The sequence below is a fragment of the Myxocyprinus asiaticus genome, chromosome 5, assembly GCF_019703515.2.
Source record: "Myxocyprinus asiaticus isolate MX2 ecotype Aquarium Trade chromosome 5, UBuf_Myxa_2, whole genome shotgun sequence".
NCBI lineage: Eukaryota > Metazoa > Chordata > Actinopteri > Cypriniformes > Catostomidae > Myxocyprinus > Myxocyprinus asiaticus.
In genome coordinates this window covers 50291887-50315238 of record NC_059348.1, presented here as the reverse complement: position 1 = coordinate 50315238, position 23352 = coordinate 50291887, and the positions used below count along the sequence as shown (strand labels likewise).

Sequence of the window (23352 nt, the reverse complement as noted above, 5' to 3'; positions counted from 1 at the left end):
TGAATTAGGGATGCACCGATACCACTTTTCTCTTCCGATCCGATATCGGAAATCTCAGTATCGGCCGATACCGATCCCAAGCCGATACCAGTGTTTTTTTTTTTTGCATAATCAATTTTGAATATCTTTACATTATTGTGCGGAACTAATTGGGAGTACTCTATATTATGTAAAGAAACACAAACTTCTACACATTATTTCAATATAAATGTTTAGCTTATTAAGAAACACTTTATTATTAACTAGTACACTGGATAATGTAGCAGCAAAATTAACAGTAATTCCAGTCTTCAAGTTTTCAGTAGAAATGAAACCAGTGTTTTATTTTTTCCTTTTTTCCAAAAATGTTTCAACTTGCATCTGGACTTTAAAGGATTCAGATCTCTTTTTTGTTCAATTTTGTTGTAAGACATCAGTCCACTTTTCATTCACACAGTTATTTTCTGGAACCCATTCAACTTAAATATTGTTATAAATTGTAAACAAATACTAATGATGACAATAATAATAATAATAACACATTGTTATTAATATTATTATTATTATTGACTTTTATTTTGACATTCTAAACTCTCCAGGAAGTCCTGTATGTGTCTGTTTGTAGGCAAGTTAATTCGCTTCTTATTCAAATTCTGGTAAAATGCACCTCCGGCGCCGTTCTAAATCATATTATAAGTGAACCAAACTATTGAGAATCTACATCTGAGATGTTGTTCTTGAGTAGCACTCAAATATTGCACACCACTGTGAAGGCTAAAAATAGCCGCGAGTGCATCACCAGCCTGTGTGTGAGTTTGTGTCAACAGAGCAGCACAATTCACTAACACGCTGGCGCTGCGCATACTATATATTTACTTATTAAACACAGCCTTTTGTGAATCACAGAGCTATCGCACGTCTTCAAGTGGCTTTGAATAAAATGCATGAGTCATATGAACTGCTTTAATGGTGTTTTTATGGTTCTTTTATGTCATTGTTGGAGCTTGACAGTAACGAACATGACTAACACACAGTATCGGATTTCGATCGGGCTCGTCGGACCGATACCCGATCCGTCTAAAAGCTTCAGTATCGGAGCCGATACCGATCCAGGTATCAGATCGGTGCATCCCTAGTTTGAATAATTAACTGTCCCCAAGGCAAATCTAACACAACTTTGTTAATAACAAAGAGGAACAAACACAAAGTTGAAACACCTTTACACAATGGGAAATCCACAGCCCTAAATGCCTGAATGGAAACACAGTTCATTTACTAGCACATAAAAGACTGACTAGTTTCAAAATACAAGAGATGGAGGTGCAATAAACAATTCCCAGGAGGTCTCGCCCACCTTTAAGTGAAAATACTGCCTAGAGCAGGGGTTGTCAATGGGGGCAGTAAACCCCCCCCCCCCCCACAAGACATTCAATTCCAAGAGATCTGAATCAATAAGAACCTGATGAAAGGAGTCCCAGCTCAGTCACACTGTCAGAATTATTTAGCCACATAAATGAGGTGTTTACTTTTTATATATATGTTGTAGATAACCTCACTGTTGTTAATACCAGAAAATTTACATCTGCATCCAACTCTAAATCAATGCCATACTGTGGAATGAGCATTTCAGTGGGACAAAATATGCAATATTATTGGTCATGTCACTTGTCACTATTTTTTTTAAATATAATAATAATATCACTTTTATTATTATTTTCTGTCTTTGCATTTTCATTTTATAGGTCCCAGATATAGCCCTCCATCTGGCTGAATTCAAGAAATGCAAGGTTAGGTCTCACATTAATAGTGTGAAAGCCTTCTGAATTTATTAACAAAACTGTACAATTATTAAACTGTAAGTTCAAACATATTGAGTTTTATGTTTTTGGGGGTTTTTTTATAATGCAAAGTCTCAGCTTTCAGATTATGTCACATAATTTGATATGGGGGTGGAAGGGGCTGCATGAGGTCAGGTAATGAAATGGGGGGGGGGGGGGGCGTTCATCCAAAAAAGGCTGAGAACCTCTGGACTAGAGTTAAAAAGAGCAGGTGATAAAGCAGAGTTTGGAGGGATCGATTATTACAAAAGAAGAAAAAGTTAATGACAAAAACTGAAAGAAAACTGGTTCTGTTTAATGGGCAGGTGTGTTGTGAACAGGAATCCAGACTGGTGACTAAAATAAACCACTGAATTCCACACACACACCTGTTATGAGCGCTGTTGGGTGTACACACACACTTACTTACTTTTTGCCTTGTATACTTCACACAAGGCTATCTCAGAACATTGAGACACTTTTACTATAGTGCATTATTTTAAAGGAATAGTCCACCCAAATTTGAAAATTGTCTCATTATTTACTCACCCTCATGCCATCCTAGATGTGTATGACTTTCTTCTGTAGAACACAAAGAATATTTGAATATTTTGCCAAAAAGCACATGAAGGCAGAAATCTGGATCTCCAAGGACACTGCTGTCAAGATTTACAGTGAAAAAAGAAATTCATTTTGGTCTGTTCTCACACAAAACTGACTGGATCGCTTCTGACGTCATGGATTAAACCACTGGAGTCTTTTGGATTACTTTCATGCTGCCTTTATGTGCTTTTTGGAGCTTCAAAGTTTTGGTCACCATTCACTTGCATTGTATGAAACTAGAGAGCCGAGATATTCTTCTTAAAATCTTAATTTGCTTTCTGCAGAAGAAAGAAATTCATACACATCTGGGATGGCATGAGAGTGAGTAAATGATGAGAGGTTTTTCAGTTTTGTGTGTACTATCCCTTTAAACTTAATCTGCACTATAGCCTACATGTTGACCAATGTAAATGTGTTGCAATGTTTATGTCATGTACCTTTCCAGTGCATTACAACAACCTGTTACTTTTTGACAATACACTATTAAGTACCTTATACTTCAGTAAAGCTAATCTTTACAGGCTTCACAATAATATATAAGGTGGTAACATTAAATTTAAGATTGTATGAGATTGTTTTCTTCATAATTATTTTTTTTTTAAATATTCTATGTATGCTCTTTATAATAAATTAAGTTATATGACCAGCAAAAACAAACCTGTGGTGTGACAAATCTTTGTTTTGCTACATAAACAAGCTTTCACGCTTACATCGAAACAAAAACTCAAATGCTGTGTCTCAAAACCTTCAGAGCTGCCTACCCAGACGAGGTCAGAACGCGAGTATGATGCCTAAAATGCTGTCTAGATAGGCAGCTGACCAGGTTTTGAGCCACAGCCAGAGTTGAACTTTTACTTGACCACAGTAGGAAACAGCAGATGTGTTTACATAAAATAGACAAACCTCGCAAATAAAGAAACTGAACAAACGACATATGTTTCATTATAACTCAAAGTACATTATTTGTTTTGGTCGTCAGCTACTTTCTCGTGCACGAGCTGACGTGGAAACACTCACCTGACTCGCTTTATAAAACTGTTTTTTCAGTCCGGCAACAGACATCTTTGTGTCGCTTCCTGTCACTGTAACAGATTCAGATATGATTTAATTCACCCAGCTGTGAATGTCTCACGCAATTCCTTCTTCCTGCTAGACTAGAGCTTCAACCTGACGAACGCAAATATAAGCGTCACGTCACATCCACACTGCGACGCGACGCAACTAGAATGCGCTGATTATAATCCACGAAACTGTGCGCGACGCGCGAAATAACAGTGTTCTGATTGGTCAGCTGGGCGCCAACGTCAGGATTCAGTCGCTTGTACTGAAGGCTTTCTTTATCAGTTTTTATTTTTTTATTTTTTTTATGATGTAATGATATTCCACGTGTTATATTAGTATACACGTATTTTGGGTAACAAATCCCTGGTTATAAATAAATAAATAAATAAATAAATAAATAAATAAATAAATAAAGAGGAGCATTCTGATTGGTCGAATGAGTGAGTCGAGTCGCTAGTAAGGTGTTTAGAAACTCTCCTGCTTCCGGGTAAAACTTTATCTGACTGTGTGTTTTGACAACAGTTTATATTTTTATCACACTTTAATACATTAGGTTTGTCACTTACTTTATAAATCTAGATGTTGACTTAACGAATTCACTAAAATACTTTCAACTTTAACTTAATCCCTAAGACCCTAACATAGGCTTGATTTACCATGGTACCAATGTTTTCGACGAAATACCGTACTGTTATTGGTAGTATATACTGGTAAATTGGAATTTACCATCACTGTCATAAAAAAAATAAATAATAATAATAATAAAAAAAAGATGAAAGATTCTGATAGCCTTTTACACTGTTTAAAGGGATAGTTCACCCACAAATAAAAAATTTCAGATTCTAAATTCTGAGATGTGTATGACTCTTTCTTCTGCGGAACACAAACTAAGAGTGATAGAAGAATGTCTCTTCTCTGTTGGTTCATATAATGCAAGTGAATGGTGACCAGAACTTTGAAGGTCCAAAAAGCACATAAGGGCAGCATAAAAGTAATCCATAAAACTCCAGTGGTTAAATCCATACCTTCAGAAGAGATATGATAGGTGTGGGTGAGAAACAGATCAATGTTTAAGCAATTTGTTTACTATAAATCTCCACTTTCATGTTCTTTTGTGGATTTAACCACTGGAGTTGTATAGAATACTTTTATGCTGCTTTGATGTGCTTATTGGACCTTCAAAGTTCTGGTCACCATTCACTTGCACTGTATGGACCTACAAAGCTGAAATATTCTTCTAAAGACCTTCATTTGTGTTTAGCAGAAGAAAGAAAGTCATACACATCTGGGATGACATGAGGGTGAGTAAATGATTAATTAAAATTTTTGGGTGAACTTTCCCTTTAAAGGAGGTCCCATATTAATTTATGTTTTTACAGCAGTAACTGTTGTCACTATGGCTACTATGGTAAATCTAGTAATGGATATCTGTAAATATTACATTGTTTATGATGAAAATTATTGTTACTCACTGATTCTTTGATCAATTATTATTATTATTATTATTATTATTATTATTATTATTTAGAAAAACAGCATCTAAACTGTAGCCCATCATAGAATAATACTGGTACTGGTTTGATGACTATGTTAAAATTAAACAAGAAACAATTTAGTCAAGCAGACAAATCATAAGGGAAAACAGCATTCATTTTGAAAGAATAAAATCCACCTTTCGTGTTTATTTGTTTTATTTTATTTTCTCTCATTTAGTCATATTCTATTTCATATATAATTCAGGCTGAAAGAACCTGTAATAGAACATTAGCAGAAAGAGGAAAGGTCATTGACACTTTGTGATTGACATTCACAAAAATATACTGTATATTTAAATATAGCTACAGGACACAGTGATTAAGAGTACGGGTCTCCTATTTGGTGCAAAGTATGTGTGTGTGTAGTCGGCAGAGGATACTGGTTAGACAGAGACCAGACCATCTCCCTGAGAATAAATCTTTTTTTGTTGTTGTGAAACACACACAGCAGAAACAAACAAAAAAAAGAAACAAACATGGACCATATACATTTTTACAGGGTGACTGAATGAGACAACACAACTTCTTCTGAATAGGACGGCATGCATCAAAGACCTAAAGGTGGGGATTGTCAAAACAACATGCTTCAAAATACATTATACTGACAGAATTCCTGTATTCTTCTAAAGAAATGACTGGATATATTCTTTGAGACTTTCTGAACACGGTTGGGTAGACAAGAAAAGTTCTCTCTTTCCTTAAAAAAATAACTTAGATCACCATATCATGTCATTTTAGTCTTTTATTTAGAACATCCCTACTGAAAAAATACTCCAAGATGGTTTGCTGGTCTTATATAGTTTAGGATGGTCTAGCTGGTCTTCCAGCCTGGCCAAGCTAGTGTAAGCTGGTTTTAAGATGGTACCCCAGTCTGACCAGCTGAAGTGTCCAAGGTGACCAGTTAAAACCAGAAAATCAGATTAGGCTGGTTTAAGATGGTTTTATGTAGCAGGGATGTGATTGATCAATGTTTGAGAATCACCTTAAACCAGTTGTGTAGTGTATATACTGTGGTCTTATAAACAATATTGTGAGCCTTGACTCAAAGGAGTAGCTGAGAACTCTGTCAAACTGTGTTTTTTGTTGTACTGTGGTGCACGAGTAGGGAAAAGGAGAACTGAAGGATGAAATCTGGGCCATAGAAAAGAACAAAAGGAGAGGTGATCAACAATTTACAAAATAATACAACAGAAACCACTTCCGTGCTCATTGTAACCACAAACAAGGCTCCCGGAAGCCGTGTGTTGCATGTGGCGTATCTGTTCCTGGACTAATCTTTGAGTGACATTCCGAATCTATTGCGTTTTCTTTCGGTCTATGAAAACCAATTGTGAAGTTTACCAAACTCTTGATCCTACAGGAGGAAGGGTCTCTCACATGATCAGGCTGGGATTATTAGGGCCATCCCAACTCAGTGCATGTCCCAGAAAACACTGCTCCTTTGCCTTTTTGTGAAAAAGCTGTGTCAAATTCCGTGCCGCATCCAACTCGTCTTGGAATAAATGTCCATTCCCTGTAAGCATTCCATCTGGAACGCTACAGGAAACCAGCCTGCAAAGTTCATCCAGAACAAAGTGGGCGGAAGTCTGTTCAAAGAATATCTCTCTGGTCCGGTATTCCGATGCAGTCCAAGGAATGTTTGAGCCGGCTGGTAAAAGTCCTGGCTCGCTCCATTCTTTGAACAATCCTGTATCTCTTACTTACACCTGCTCCACCTTTCCTTGTTTTTCTCTCTAGTTCTTTCTTCTTTTTTGGACTAAATATCCTATTTTCTACACATTCCTATTCAAAATAACCATTTATAAATGTCCATATAAATTAAATGAACATCATTTTTTATTTTTATTTTTTAAAGTGGCATTTACAAGGGAAGGGGATGTGGGACTGAGGTCTCATTGCATTAAAATGACAAAAAAACAAAACAAGGAGCTGCACCAAACACTGTGTGAAAATGTGCCTGAGCAAATAAGAGCATGTTTGGTGAAATAACTGCTTTGGATGTTCCATTCGCCAATTATTCACAGTCATGCCAAAGTTTGCAAACTCCTTGTACTGAATTTAAAACACGATACTGTTGTAATTTCGGTGCTATTTGGCAGTTAAGGTCAAATAATATGTCCCGATTAGCACTGTTGCGGTAAAATGTTGTTTGCTAAGTGAAAACAAGAAGGTACATTACCTTATATAAAATATACTGTGTGCAGGTATTTTTAAATTTCTTGCATTAGTAACACAATTTTCTTCTAAAGCGAACTAAAGCCTCTACAACTGTTAAGATGCAGTTAAGTAGTTCTGCAGATTTTGCGGATTGAGGTATTAGTTTGTTTAAATAAATGTGAAAGTGACGATTGTGTGCATATGGGTTTCTTTTCTGAAAATAAACAAAACAAGGTGTTCACAAATGTTTGGACATGACTGCATTTTGGTGCTAATTACCAGGCTGATGGTCAAAAAAAAAAAAATCTAATTGTTCTAACTTCTATTGCACATTAGAGTTCAGCACACTTATGATTTCTAGTTCATCTAAATAGATTTGCCAGCCCATAATAATAGTACAAGATTGTGAAATCAAAAGAAATTGTACATGTTGGCTTGTTTGCAACTTTTACTCTTATAGAAATAAATAAACTAACCAATGAACTATGTATCTTATGATTTTGCTGTCTCGTATGAATTGTCATGACACTATGTAGGTTTTGTTGGAATATTCCAGGTTAATTACAAGTTAAGCTCTAACTGTGGCATGCTTACCAAAGAAAATAATTTTGATTCGTCTCTTAGTTTGTAAAAGCAAAAAAAAAATGTGTTGATAAAAATGCACTTACAATGAAAATCTACAGCTCAAACATGCAAAATTTTACAAACTGAGAGATGATTCGAAATAGCCAAAGATGCCGTCGATAAAGCTTAACTTGCACTTAACATTTAATATTCCTTTATCGCAGCATTGGTAGAGTTTTGGTATCATTGGTCCCTTCATTTGTAGTGATTTGGGCACATCAGGTTTTTGTTTGAGTGGATTGTCATAAAGTTTTGTAAAGCATAACGCAGGACCACAAGTGCATTGTGTACATTCGGTCACAAAAAAATTAAAATAAGTGCTATCGTTTCATGGGATACATTCATGATTCGTCGAGGGTGAAAAAACAAGGGGAGAAGGGGACAAAATAACGGTATTAACGCTTAAAGAGTGATTCGTTGGGTGAAAGACTTTTTTTAGACCTCATTAAAAAGGTGTTGTGCTCTCCTGAACATACACAGACTTTGTGGAAGAGAGTTTGATCCTCTTAAAATTATAGTATACAAAAAAACTCCTTTAAATATCTTTTTGTGTACAGAAAGGATTATGGCATGTTTAAACATTAAATGTTTGAAAAAAAAAAAAATCCTTTCAAGCTTTCATCTGTACATAAAAGATCATTTATAAGTGTTTCCATAAAATTAAAACAGCTCGAAAGCACAACCAGGAGTATTCCAATCGTGAGTGTGTTTTTAAAATGGTGATGTGTGTACGGTTGCACAATAGCATGGATATTGAAAAACTTTGGGGGAATTCACTAAGAACCAATTGCGCCCACTGATAGCATTGTTTATCTGCACATGCTGTTGTCATTGTTTTTAAACCCGGTTTACCAAAGGAAGTATGCAAATCAGATAACAGTTCAAAAACACCCCAAAAATTTGTGCTCAACATAATTTACATCCCGCAATTCCTCTCTTACTGCGACATAGGAATTAAGCATATTTGTGCTGGAAAAAAAAATTACATCATTTAAATACTCAAGGTGCATCACTATTTCAGCACTGAGTGCACCTGGTTAAACTGGATTGCGGGTGGCTTGTGAATAAGATGTAGGAACTTTGTGGTGAAATACAGCAAAAATGACGCAACTGTTTAGTAAATTCGCCCCTTTATGTTGGCCCCTGTGGCAGTGTGTGTTTGTGCATCATATGAAAGTGTTTGAGTTGTGTCTATGTATACATGGTTGTGATGTAACAGTGCTGCACTAAACTGGGAAGGATTGTGCCTGGACTGCTCAAGGTTTTATAAATGACTTCATTTTAGAATCTGTTTTTACACTCAGTGGTCTATTTCTTCTCTCCCTGCAACCTTTTACACTCTTTCATTATATCCCCTTCTTCACTTTCTCTCCCTCACTCATTCTCTCCCTGTCTCTCTCTTTCTTCCTCTTTAACGGCTGGTGGAGTCAGGGAAGTTGATCTCACTGCCGAACACTTCCCTGTACAGAGGCGGGAAGCTGTAGGCCGTTTCTGGGTGCACCAGGCGGAAGAACTCCAGCTTGTCAATATGCAGGTTATAGATAGACTTCATCTGTGGTAGTTTGGACACCATCTACAAACACAACACAAGGTGGCATATCAATTACAGACCAGGCTAATGGGGCCAGTACCCAGGGGCCCTTGACTACCCGGGGGTGTTGGGGTCCTGGGCTACGAGGTCGGACGGTACAGAAGGCCCATCAACAATGAAAACAAATGTTTATATACCAAGGCCCCCTGGCCTTCTTGTAAGGCCCTGTGACTTATAGGACCCTTTTACCTTCAGTTTCTAATTGCATTTGTTTGACCTTTATTCTTTAAGGTGCTCTTGAAAAAAACTTTTATTATACTATTTATTATTAAAACTGCATTTCAAGACAAAATAAATGTTGTCTTGATGAAGCCTTGTCTGAAAGTTTAAAATATGTTTTAAAAGCTTGAAGGTTAAGTTTAAAATGATTACAGGTCTTACAGAGAATTGCAGAGATTGGTGGAAGTAGCTTGAAAAAGTAAGAGGAGTTAGGTGGTTGCACGCTCACTCACGCACGTATATAAAATGCCAATAACGCATGTTATTTTACTTCTTGAACAAGTGCGGACATGAGTACAGGTTGCTTTCTCACTCATGCGAACATGCCACAGTTCCATTGCACCCGAACTCAGACCACCTACATGTAGTCTCTGGTTTGGTACCACGGTCCGATCCGCGGTCCGCAAAACAGCGAACCGTGCTCTGTTTCGGACTAAACTGCCAGTGTGAAAGCCCCCTACTGTTGTTTGGACTAATGTGTAAGAAATCCACCATCAACTATAAAAATAGCAGGGTGTACATTAGAAAGAATTTGATAACAACAGTGTAATCATATTAAAGTGGTTATGACAGGTATTTTTGAATTAGTTGATGCTGGGACATTTACAATCTAGTTTTTCTAATGTGCACATTGCATTGCAATGTATCCTCTACGGACACATTGGAGATAATTTGTAATTTGTTTTTCATTATTTTAATCACGTTTTAGCTTTTTTTTGTTTTTTTTTTTGGATTTTTTCCCCTTTTTCTCCCAATTTGGAATGCCCAATTCCCAATGCGCTCTAAGTCCTCGTGGTGGTGTAGTGATTCGCCTCAGTCCGGGTGGCGAAGGACAAATCCCAGTTGCCTCTGCGTCTGAGACAGTCAACCCGCGCATCTTATCACGTGGCTTGTTGAGGGCGTTGCCACAGAGACATAGCGCGTGTGGCTTCACGCCATCCACCGAGAACAAACCACATTATAGTGACCACGAGGAGGTTACCCCATGTGACTCTACCCTCCCTAGCAACCGGGCCAATTTGGTTGCTTAGGAGACCTGACTGGAGTCTCTCAGCACGCCCTGGGATTTGAACTAGCGAACTAGCGAACTCCAGGGGTGGTAGCCAGCGTATTTTACCACTGAGCTACCCAGGCCCCCCACGTTTTAGATTTTTAAAATTTTACAAATTCCACACTCTAGCAATTAATATGATGTCATGAAATTGCATTCATAATATTGAGCTGTTGCTGTTTGGAATTTCAAATTAGCTACACATTTTTAACTCAAAATATTCACAAGGTTGGAACCTAAAAATGAAAACAGAACTCCACATCTAACATTTTAGTGCTTAGTATGTAAAAAGTAAAGTGTGCCTTAGCAATTCGAATTGTGACCTGCGTGATTTAACTCAGTTGCCACCAGAAAATAATTATTACTGTTTTATACTATTACTAAGTTAACATTAGGTTTATGGAACAGGGCTTTGCATGGGTTTCTCCAAACCCATGCGTAGATGCTGAAGAAACCTATTTGTAAAGTGTTTGTTGAAGTTAAAATATTTCCGAATGTACAACTGTCCCTTTAAATATTTGCATATTTACACATTTATTACACATTTTGTTACATATTTGTTGTTTGTATGCATAATTTGTACATTTTACAAGTAATTACATTGTTTACATTGATATGCATAACAAGTGCTAAAATGATACTGTCTCTAAGAATAGTGGCAGATCGGCAAGCAAGTTTCTGTTGAGCGGTTTCTTTACTGCATCTGTGCAATGCGTGATTAGAATTAATGTTACTTTTTACTTTTTGATCAAAAACTGACTGTATATAACAGGAGTTTGAAAGAGACATTATTCAATGAAAATGAATTGCAGTTCAATCAACTTCCTACCAAAAAATCTACTGTTTACTCAATGAATACATAACTTGTATTATACATAATTAACTGAAACCAAAGGGGAACTGGCTTCCCAAACTGAGCCTTGTTTCTCCCAAGGTTTTTTTTCCTCCACTAACTAACATCTTATGGAGTTTTTCGTTCCTTGCCACAGTCGCCTTTGACTTGCTCACTGGTAGCCTAAAGACAAAAACATTAAGGCATGATTTTTAAAAATATCAATTTTTTATTTTTTTTAAAAAGGGTTTCAGTTAAACTGCTCCAGTATGGTTTTCTTTAAAGCTGCTTTGAAATTATGTGTATTTATAAAAGCATTATACAAATAAAAATGACTTTTCACATTCTCCAAACTGTCCCGAATTAAATTCATGAATGTAAATGTGCCAATTTAAGAACACATTAACTCTTTATCGCTAATGGCCATGAAGTCAGAACCTGTAACAGCTTGACTTCAATGTAGTGGACAACTTTGCAAGGAAGAAGGCAATAAAGAGATGAGGTAAGAAATGGTTTAGGCTACCTTTTATGCTGGATTTGCTTATTGGATAACTGTCGGGCCAACGGATTTAGTGTGTTTTATTGAATGTGTACGTTTTCTTGTATTGTGTTTGCTTGCTTGATGAAGGGCTGAGGTTTCCCCGCAGTTCTTTTGGTAATGCATGTACATTTTGATTTTGATACTGTGACGAGGAGGAGGGCGTGGCCGGGCTGTGATGATGCACGTCTGCCGCTGAGTTGACTAATCAGCGGGAGAGAGATATGGAGTGGCCAGGACACCAGTCCGAGAGAGAGGGAGAGAGACACACACACACGTGTTGTGTGTTAGCATCTTTTTTTTGTTTATGTTGGAAAGCAGTTTATGTTATGTTTCAGTTCCTTTCTGTCATTAAAGTTTACATTGCTGTTCAGCTGGTTCCCGCCTCCTCCTTGCCCATGCTGTGAAACGTGTTACATTGGCGCTGAAACCCAGGAAGGAGGAGGGATGCGTTGTCAGAGAGCCCTCGCCGCTGTTGGTGGGTTGCGATGCAGAGGAGGTATGGTAAGGTGGTACTGGAGTGGTTCGCCAGGAGGCTGAGGAGCCCGCTGCCGTTCGCCAGGAGACGGAGAAGCCACTGCCATCCGCCAGGGGGCGGAGGAGCTCGCTGCCGGTCGCCTGGAGCGGAGGAGCCACTGCCAGTGGTGGAGGAGCTCGCTGCCGGCTGCCAGGAGGTGGAGGAGCCACTGATGTCTGCTGGGAGGCGGAGGAGCCTGCTGCCATCTGCCAGGAGGCGATGTGCAGTGCCATCGCCCGGCGTCGCAGAGGACTGCTGCCCAGCTGGCCAAGGACCAGGTGACAGTGTGTCCGGGGACCGGCGGGCCACTTATTCTCTCTCTCTCTCGTTCTGTCTCTCCCGCTTGCTCTTTCTCTCTCCCCGCTCACTCCCCTCGTATCTCTCTGTTTCCCAGGAGGTGGGGAAGGCCGGCCGGAGGAAGGATGGCCGAAAGGGCAAAACCTCCCCTCCAGGAAGGAAGGGGGGTGTAAGTCAGGCTGGAGGTCTCCCTGGCCTGAACCTGGTGATGGTGGAGTGTGACGAGGAGGAGGGCACGATGTGTGATGACGCACACCTGGCGCTGAGTTGACTAATCAGTGGGAGAGAGATAAGGAACGGCCAGGACACCAGTTCGAGAGAGAGAGAGAGAGAGAGAGAGAGAGAGAAGAGAAAGCGAGAGATGCACGTGCTGTGTGCATCTTTATTTTGTTTATGTTGGAAAGCAGTTTATGTTATGTTTAAGTTCCTTTCTGTCATTAAAGTTTACGTTGCTGTTCAGCCGGTTCCTGCCTCCTCCTTGCCCATGCTGTGAAACGTGTTACAGATAAAAAAATTACATTATGTTTACCATCTGACGCTATTCATATTGTACATTTTAATGTGTGAATGTAAGGGCTACTTGTATATGATAGCTAATTTGATAAGACATTTACGTCTGTTTTATATGCTTTATGTTGCATTATTGTACTCATTGTGTAGTCAACTATTTTTTTGCTGTAATGGAGGTAATACTTGATTGTAGGTTAAACTCTAACAAGAGACGAATGTCCGTAACCACTGTCAATGAATATCAGACAAAATGGTAGCCTACTTTTTTACCTTTACCTTTTACCTGTAAATACTGTACAGTGTCTAAAGGTGCTTTCTTGACCTATGAAACGGGGTAGCATGGGGCAATATCAACACATTTAACTTAACGACTCAATGTGCATTGACATGATAAGAGTTATCGCACTATTGTATGATATCATCCATCACATCGATTTATGATGCTCAAAGTCACTGTTTGACTTCTCAACAGATGTTTTTGTAATAGATTAGTGCATAAACCTCCAAAATAAAATAACTAAATATAATAAGTATGTCAAGTGAGATTTAGCCCTTAAAATAATGTCCTTCACTGAGTAATATTGCTTGTGTTATAATCAGTGATTATTTTCTTTAAAGGGGTTCCATATACAGTAGTGTGCAATAATGTTATATGAGTGTAGATATGGCCACTTTAAGTATTCATGAAGTGGCACACTTGTTCTTTAAAGGAATATTCCAGGTTCAGTACAAGTTAAGCTCAATTGACCCTCGTCCCACCTTTTCTTTAAAAAAAAGCAAAAATCAAGGTTACAGTGAGGCACTTACAATGGAAGTGAATGGGAAGAAAGCAGAAATATAAAGCTTATAATTGTATAAAAGCACTTACATTAATTCTTCTTTTAAAACTCATGTATTATTTTAGCTGTAAAGTTGTTTAAAATGTAATTTTTACAATAATCTTGGGGGTTTAGGGTTTGTTGACATCGTCATGTCAATGAAGTTGTAAAATTGGCTATAACTTTACACAGAAAAGGTTAGTAAGCGATTTTATCACACTAAAATCATGTTAACAGATATTTTATTTTTACATCTTGTGTTCAAAAATTGGCCCCATTCACTTCCATTGTAAGTGCTTCACTGTAACCCAGATTTATGCTTTTTTTTTTAAAAGAAAAGGTGGTTATCAAAACTTTTTTTTTTTTTTTAACATTTTTGTGGTAATCAATGCTGTGTCACAAATGCTGCTGATTGAGATTAACTTGTATTCTAACTGGAATATTCGTTTACGATAGCAAACCCTTTGTTCAGTGAACAGATGTTAATCTGATTTTGTGTGTGTATGTACTATTTTGGGGGACACATTTGTCCCCAGAGGTGAGCTAAATCTGCCTTAATGTCCTCAATTGGAAAACTGAATCATAAATAAATGACTGTAATTTAAAATTCTCAAAATGCAAAAAGTTTTCTTTCAGGAGAAGGGGTAATATTAGTCATTATAATTAGCTTCATATGAAAACAATACAAGTCTTTGTTTTAGATAGTTAAGTAAAGATGTGTGTGTGTCTTTGCGCACTTGTCTGGTTCCTCACCTTGTCCAGTTTCTCAGTGGTGGCTCCGTTCATGTGCAGGCTGTGCTGCAAGGCCACATAAACCTTCTCCTGAAGCTTCTGCACCTGCTGAGACTCCGTCAACCACGGCCGATCTGAGACACACACATAGGTTTCAAACTGTGAGAGCGTGTATCATTTTATGCTTGTGTGCAAGTCAGACTCAAGTCCGTATATTATTTTATTTTCCAGGACCAAAATCTTTTGAGGTTTTAGACAATCCAGTTTTCAGGAAATGGCTCTGAAATTGGTCTCTAAATTGGTACCAGACATGTGTGTGAGTGTCTTACCAGGTGCCAGTAGAATGGCCGCACTGAATAAAGCCATTTCCTCTTCATTCAGCTGTAGACGACTCAAGCTTTTAGCCAATTCAAAGATGGCGTTCACCAGGTCATCACACCCTTCAAAACATACATACACACACAATTAAATTACCATACTGAAGATAGATAAACAGATTGGATGCTTCGGTTGTGGACTATAATTTAGCCAGAGCCAATCTCTTTTTATTTAACATGACAAATGGCTTGATGGCTATTGAGTTCCAATAATGCAAGAGACATTGTGAAGGAAACTGAAAGGTGTTCAGGGTGCAAAGCTTTAGTTAATCACAGAAAAATGAAGACTTTGTGTTTAAAGGAATAGATGAGCCCACAATGAAAATGTCATTTCACACCCATATGACTTTCAATATTTCGTGGAACACAAAAGGAGATGTTAGGCAGATTATTCATACAGCTCTTTTCCACACAATGAAAGTGAAGGGGAAAGTGCTGAAGAACCATAAAAGTAGATTATATGACTTGTGTGCTAAATTCTAAGTCTTCTGAAGCCATACGAAACAAACTGAAATTTGAGTTGACATCAAACCTGGTGCAACATTCTTTGTCATGCATATTTGAGTAAACATGAACACGACACTTGAAAGCTGCAGGAGAGGATTTTCAGCAAATAACGACTTACATTTTTGTCTGTTCCTCACACAGAGCTATTGTAAGGCATTAGATGACTTGGAATATAGATCATGAATCGTATATACTACATTTATTGTGCTTTTTTTTCAGGAAATTGACTGCTCGTGGTCACCTCATGGTGTATGCTTTCAATGTAAGTAAAAGAGATGCATTAACATTCTGCTAAACTTCTCATTTTGTGTGAAATTATATGAGAGGGAGTAAATGATGACAGAATTTTCATTTTTGGATGAACTATTCCTTTATGCACATATGGAAAGGCTTTAAACATATTTAAGTGGCATAACCTGCAAATCATTCTAATAGTTAAACTTCTCAGTCCTAAGAATAAACATTTTCTGATATATATATATATATATATATATATATATATATATATATATATATATATATATATATATATATATATATATATATATACACTGGCAGCCAAAAGTTTGGAATAATGTGCAGATTTTGCTGTTTCGGAAGGAAATTGGTACTTTAATTCACCAAAGTGGTATTCAACTGATCACAAAGTATAGCCAGGACATTATTGATGTAAAAATCAGCACCATCACTATTTGAAAAAAGTCATTTTTGATCAAATCTAGACAGGCGCCATTTCCAGCAGCCATCACTCCAACACCTTATCCTTGATTAATCATGCTAAATTGTTAATTTGGTACTAGAAAATCACTTGCCATTATATCAAACACAGCTGAAAGCTATTTGGTTCATTAAATGAAGCTTAACATTGTCTTTGTGTTTGTTTTTGAGTTGCCACAGTATGCAATAGACTGGCATGTCTTAAGGTCAATATTAGGTCAAAAATGGCAAAAAAAGAAACAGCTTTCTCTAGAAACTCATCAGTCAATCATTGTTTTGAGGAATGAAGGCTATACAATGCTTGAAATTGCCAAAAAACTGAAGATTTCATACAAAGGTGTACACTACAGTCTTCAAAGACAAAGGACAACTGGCTCTAACAAGGACAGAAAGAGATGTGGAAGGCCAGATGTACAACTAAACAAGAGGATAAGTACATCAGAGTCTCTAGTTTGAGAAATAGACGCCTCACATGTCCTCAGCTGACAGCTTCATTGAATTCTACCCGCTCAACACCAGTTTCATGTACAACAGTAAAGAGAAGACTCAAGGGTGCAGGCCTTATGGGAAGAATTGCAAAGAAAAAGCCACTTTTGAAACAGAAAAAAAAAAAAAAGAAAAGGTTAGAGTGGGCAAAGAAACACAGACACTGGACAACAGATAATTGGAAAAGAGTGTTATGGATCTTAACCCCTTTAAGCTTTTGTGGGATCAGCTAGACTGTAAGGTGTGTGAGAAGTGCCCGGCAAGACAGCCACATCTATGACAAGTGCTACAGGAAGTATCTGGCAAACTGACAGCTAGAATGCCAAGGATCTGCAAAGCTGTCACTGCTGCACATGGAGGATTTTCTGATGAGAACTCTATGAAGTAGTTTAAGGAGTTCTGAATTTTCTTTCTTTTTTTTTTTTTTTTTTTTTTTTTTTAATAGTACATTTTCACGTTATCAATGTCCTGACTATACATTGTGATCAGTTGAATGCCACTTTGGTGAATAAAATGACCAATTTCTTTCCATAAGAGCAAAATCTGTACATTATTCCAAACATTTGGCCGCCAGTGTACATATTACACAGTAAGAGTGCCCTCTGCATATTTTTCATTTAGTTTACAGCCATTTAGCTCTGATGAAGAGTTATTACTCACCCTGAGCATCGCTTGTTTTCATAAAGTTTTTTAAAAGTTAAAAAATGATTAGCCTTGTGCTTAAGTACAGGTATTGATTCCAGATGCCTCTGCTCTGACTCTCTTATTCCTTGTGTTTTCTTGTTCTTGAGAGGCTGATGGTGTTTTGCATTGCAAAGCAAGAGAAGCTACTGTATTTTTGAAATGGAATGCCAGCATACTGCTTACTGCATGCCGCATAGTATACACTGAATACTGCCTACTATATATATTTTAAATGGTATGTGAAACAGTATACATTATACAACACTAAACATTTTAAAAAGAAGTTGTTAGTGCATGTTAGAAGTCAATATGTGCATGTTAAATGGTCCCATGGAATCAAAATGGGAGTTTTGTTGCTTTCAGTCCAACATGATCACACAGGAAATTGACATGTGTTTATCTTTCCCTGTGGTGCCACTGAGTTCATGAAATATACATTCCTGTTGACTGTATTACATAATTTACAACTAAAAATCCAACTCGCTTTTGGTGCCACCCTGTGGACATTTCACCCATAAACTGGAGATCACATGTCACCATACGTTTAACAACAATTTCAGCTTTGGCCACTTGGGGCAGTAGTTCAAATTTTGATAAGCACAGACTGATTTAATCTAAATAACTTTCACAGTGTGATCACTCTGTTTAGTCAATGTCTCATAGCTTTGTGGCCATCAATATTCTAGTGTATTCCTAAAAGTTGACACATACTGTACCTATTTAACATTTTTAATCTTTCTCTTCTGGGAAAACGGACTAAAAATATTGATGATGACTCATCTTGCACTACACACAGTTTTCTCGAATTAAATACTTGGTAGAATGAAAATGTCCCTCCCCCAAATACCACCTGCAGCAGACTAGCACATAGCAGTAGTACTGTATGCTGAACATAGCTGGAGACTCACCAAGAGCTTTGAAGAGCTGCGGGCTGGCAAACTTTCCATCAAAAAACATAGTGTTATTAGAAGAGTTGTATGCACGACACATTCTGATCAGCAGGACTTCAAGACATCCTGGAACAGTAATAGATAGAAAGAGAGCGGCAAAAAATGTGATGGGGTGGGGGGAAGACAGAGAGGTAGACAGACAGACAGACAGACAGAGAGAGAGAGAGAGAGAGAGAGAGAGAGATACAGAAAGAAAGAGTGCAGGGAATGGGGAGCGAAAAGCAGGAATATGCTCCACCGTGCAAAAACACGCAGAAAAAACATTACAATTTTATTCCAAATATGGGAACAGCAAATGTCAAATATTTGCACACCATCAGAATAAAATGCAGAGTTTTTTAGTAGGGGTTTTGTTTGGTGATGTTTAAAAAAAATAAAATACAATTTATACAGTAAGCACAGAGAACAGAAGTAGATAGAATGTTGGAGAAATAAACACAAGGGGAGACAAATGTTACTGCAAGTTTCCAAGACTTAATACAGAAAAACGTGGACAGGACTAAACTGAACTGAACTGTATGTGTATATATTTAGGTATGTGTTTGGCCTGGCAAAAGTGTCTGATTTAAACGAGTTAAGTATAAGAGTAAGTGTAGCATGTACTTAATCACGTAAATTAGTTCAGTGGGCTTCAACTTCTTTATGAAAAATGTCAGGATTAAAGACAACATGAAAGTTTTAAGACTGTTGCTAAGTTGCTAATGTGTTTTGAGTGGTTGCTAGGGTGTTTCTAGGGTGTGTTAGGTGGTTGCTTACTGTACAAGGTCTGTACAAGTTTCTATGACATTCTGGTCTCTATATGGATTGGTTCCCTCATTGAATGTGTCTATGGGATTTTTTTTTGTTGTTGTTGCCTGTTTTATCATCTGTCAGGCAAAATTTTAAGATCTGGCGGCACATGTCTCTGCAACAAGCCATATTATTCGAGGTATCATTCATGTCCGTAGTACCGACAGTGCAGGACAAGTTACACGCAAAGATTTATTACTTAGGATTAGAGGTTTGTTCATCATTTTGCATCATTTCAAATTCTGATATCTAAAATAAACATTGAAGTAATATTCCGAGTTCAGTACAAGTTAAGATCAATAAACAGCATTTGTGGCATAATGTTGGTTACCACAAAAATTATTTTCAAATTGTCTCTCTTTTTCATAAAAAACAAACAAACAAACAAACAAAAGGTCTGAGTTACAGTGAGGCACTTACAATGGAAGTGAATGTGGCCAGACTGTAAACATCGAAATACTCACTGTTTCAAAAGTATAGCCATATTATTTAAACAAAATGAGTTTTATGAATGCACAAGTTTAAACAGAGGAATTAATGAAAGTGCTTTTATAAAATAATAAGCTTCACACGTCTTTAAACCCTCCAAAAATTGGCCCCCATTCACTTCCATTGTGAGTGCCTCACTGTAACCTCAATTCTTGCTTTTTTTTAAAGAAAAGGTGGGATGAGTTGAAATTATTTTTTGTGAATATTCCTTTAAATTACATTATTTCCCTCTAAATATTCAGTTTCACTTGGAAATAGACTACATCACATTATGGAATTTAAAGGCGCTGCGAATGCTGCTTCATGTTGTCTTTAAGGGTTACAGGACAAAGATTATTCTTATTGGTTTGTAATTGTAAAACTGTATATGTAATTGTATACATATTTATTCATGCATTCACCCTTTATTTATTTCAAATATGCTAAATGCTATTATGCTATGTTTTTGTGTACACTGAGTGAATGCATTTAAAGAGACAATTTTTTTTTTATGCAGTTAAGGCCTCTAAATCCAGAAACAGAGAATCTGTGAATTGTCTAATCATTTTATTATAACACTATTAAAACAGAGTAAATTATTTAAGAGAAGCCCTGGGCCACATCAGAAATGCCAAGTAATGACAGTGACTGGATGAGGTGACATAAACGAGAAATCTGATGTATAATCTGGGATTGGTAATCTGTGAGATAAAGGCAGCACTGACCTGCTTTGAGCAGGATTATCTGGTCATTCTGGCACAAATCCATGAATCCAGAGATACGCTTGGCGAATTCCACAACATACTGGATGGCATTTGTGATGTGCAGGGCACAATGTTGCCACATGCATTCTGCAGACTGAACACAAAGAGATCCATTAACAAAGACATACTGAAACAGCTAAGACCTACTACGCAAAGAGCATCATGACAAACGAATGCAAATTTGCAATGAAAAGTGTAAAGGGGATGTAACATCTTGTTGAAGCAAATATGTGCAGCAAACATTTGCGCTTGGTATGAAATAGGAACGTAAAAAGGACTGGTACTTACTTCGGTACCAAGTCAATACTAAAATTAAAAAGATGCAATGATACTAGACTTTCTGCAGTAATGGAAGGGCAGAGTACGGACTAATTTCTTTCCCCGCACACTCTGACTGACAGGCAGCTTCTTTCTATACGCTTGCTTAAAGGAATATTCTGGGTTCAATACAAGTTGACAGCATTTGTGAGATAATACTGATTACCACAAAAAAATTTATTTTGACTTGCCCCTCCTTTTCTTTAAAAAGAGCAAAAATCTGGGTTCCAGTGAGGCACTTACAATGGAAGTGAATGGGGGCCAATTTTTGAACGTTAAAATACTCACTTTTTCATAAGACACTTTATGACATAAACTATATGCATGTTAACATGATTTAAGTGTGATAAAATTGCTTACAAACCTTTTCTTTATAAAGTTATAGCCAATTTTACAATTTTGTTGCCATGACGATGTAATGTCAACAAACCCTAAAACCCTAAAACGACTGTAAAAATTACAATTTAAACAACTATATAGCTCAAATAATTCATGAGTTTTAACAGAATAATTAATGTAAGTGCTTTTATAAAATGATGAGCTTCACATTTCTGCCTTTAAACCCTTGGCCCCATAAAAAATGGGCCCCATTCACTTCAATTGTAAATGCCTCACTCTAACCTAAATTTTTGCTTTTTTGAAAGAAAGGGAGGGACGATTAGAATGTAATTTTTGTGGTAATCAGTATTATGCCACAAATGCTGTCAACTGAACTTAACTTGTATTGAACCCAGAATATTCCTTTAAGAGCGTGTGTGTTCTGCGAGCGCTCGCGGTAATCCGGATATGTGCCTAAATGGTCAAATACACTTCAAAATAACTGTCTTGGCGAGGGAGTCTAAACAGAACATAAGCACGAAACAATGTTTACTTCATTCACAAACTCGTTTTTGTTGTGGAATCGAAATTGGAATTGAGTATCGAGAAATTTCACTGGTATTGGTACCGACTACTGAACATTTGGTATTGTCACAACACTAGTATGAATATGGTAGACCTTTACATCCATCATCTGGTGCAGATGTGCATACAGTTACAGAATCTGAAAGCTGTGTATCTACCTTGAGTTGAAAGCTGCGAGTTTCCTCAGGCGTGTAGACATTCCAATTGAGTTTCTTCAGCTCTTCTGTGCTGTATTGACACGTCTCCAGATGAGACTTCACAACATTTTGAGTGATCCGCTCTGAACACAAATTAAACACATTAGTACATTTTCATTCATCCATCCATCCATCCATCCAATCCATCTATAAAGGCATCTCACCTATGTCGTGTAGAGAGCAGTTGTCAGGTAGGGACCCCAGGAGAGAGTGTGTAAGCAGGCTGTTTTCATACAGGATATACTCATGTTTCACCCTTCCTGCTTCCGTCAAATCAACCATGCTGGACTCTGGAGAGCTCTGATTGGATGAGCTTCCACTTCCTGACCCACCCCCAAGCATCTCTAGAGTGCAGTACTCCCTAGTCTCCTCTGGGGTGAGCGGCAGGTCAAAGAGCAAGCCGTCTGGTAGCGCGTCGATATCGTCTAGGTCACTAAGGGTGGTGCTGGAGCATCCGCTGCTGTATGGCCGGCTGTTCGCGCTGTCTTCGCCAGTCTCCTCGTGGTCTCGTGATGTCAGACCGCTACCCAAACCTGCTAGGCACTCCTGAGACAGCTGCTGGTGTCGCTGCACCTCTGCGTACAGGCTGTCTCGCTGTTTCTTTGACATCCGACCAAACTTCACCGCTATGGAAGGAGGAAGAGGGAGAGGAAGACAGATGGTTGTTTTGACTGTCAAACAACATATCATTAAGTTATAACATGGTCTTTGCTTTCGTCCATTTAAGTTGTCACAATAATTTCTGCTATTATTATTTGATTTTAACTTAAAAAGTATGTACATTTAAAGTGGTCAAAAAAGTGCAATTAACAAATCACTGCAGGTTGTAACTTATGGAACACTTTGAATTACTTCAAACTTTAAGGCGACATTAAACATAAGTTTTAGATTTCAACTATATAACAACACCATACAACTATACAAAATATGTAATACAGACCATGGCAACAAATATAGCAAATCTTAAATGCTTTATAAGCAAATTGAGTAATCAAAGAGTGTTTTTCTATTTAGTAGATATGATGGGGAACTGTCTATAAATATATTTTGTCATGTGTCATGACAACCATGTAAGCAGCTTAAATAACAGACTCAAATGGTTCTAAACATAAGGCAGAATTTTATAATAATTTTAAGGTGAATATACAAAGAACTCCTGCATCCAGTCAGGTTCAAACAAAAGGTTCAAAAAGCTATGTAGGTCAAGATCAGGATATTATTGTGAGAATTGCAATTGTTAGTGCCAAGACTTCATCAACTGCACTTTTGAACTCTCTCTCTCCTAATCTAGTTCTTACACAGTCTTGTAC

The 23352-nt window shown here is 37.5% G+C and overlaps 2 protein-coding genes across 9 annotated transcripts in view; both read right to left on the bottom strand.

Annotated features, from left to right (window-relative positions):
* LOC127441550 (endophilin-A2-like) overlaps nucleotides 1–3606 on the bottom strand; it is a 33299-nt gene extending 29693 nt beyond the window's left edge. The window contains exon 1 of one of the 2 annotated variants that reach the window (XM_051699112.1): nucleotides 3417–3606. In XM_051699112.1, the coding sequence (XP_051555072.1) occupies nucleotides 3417–3461 (45 nt within the window). In that variant the 5' untranslated portion in view covers nucleotides 3462–3606. The remainder of the gene's footprint in view (nucleotides 1–3416) is intronic. The other variant, XM_051699113.1, reaches the window with a different exon arrangement.
* A 1794-nt stretch (nucleotides 3607–5400) lies between these two features.
* Nucleotides 5401–23352, bottom strand: part of LOC127441548 (nuclear receptor ROR-beta-like) — a 42769-nt gene continuing 24817 nt past the window's right edge. For 6 of the 7 annotated variants that reach the window (XM_051699110.1, XM_051699106.1, XM_051699108.1 and 3 more), the window contains 7 exons: nucleotides 22207–22668; nucleotides 22004–22125; nucleotides 20586–20718; nucleotides 18562–18669; nucleotides 15212–15322; nucleotides 14904–15016; nucleotides 5401–9350 (listed from right to left, as the gene is read on the bottom strand). In XM_051699110.1, coding sequence (XP_051555070.1) covers nucleotides 9189–9350; nucleotides 14904–15016; nucleotides 15212–15322; nucleotides 18562–18669; nucleotides 20586–20718; nucleotides 22004–22125; nucleotides 22207–22668 — 1211 coding nt within the window. In that variant the 3' untranslated portion in view covers nucleotides 5401–9188. Of the gene's footprint in view, nucleotides 9351–11162; nucleotides 11654–14903; nucleotides 15017–15211; nucleotides 15323–18561; nucleotides 18670–20585; nucleotides 20719–22003; nucleotides 22126–22206; nucleotides 22669–23352 lie in introns of those variants that run through there. The other variant, XM_051699105.1, reaches the window with a different exon arrangement.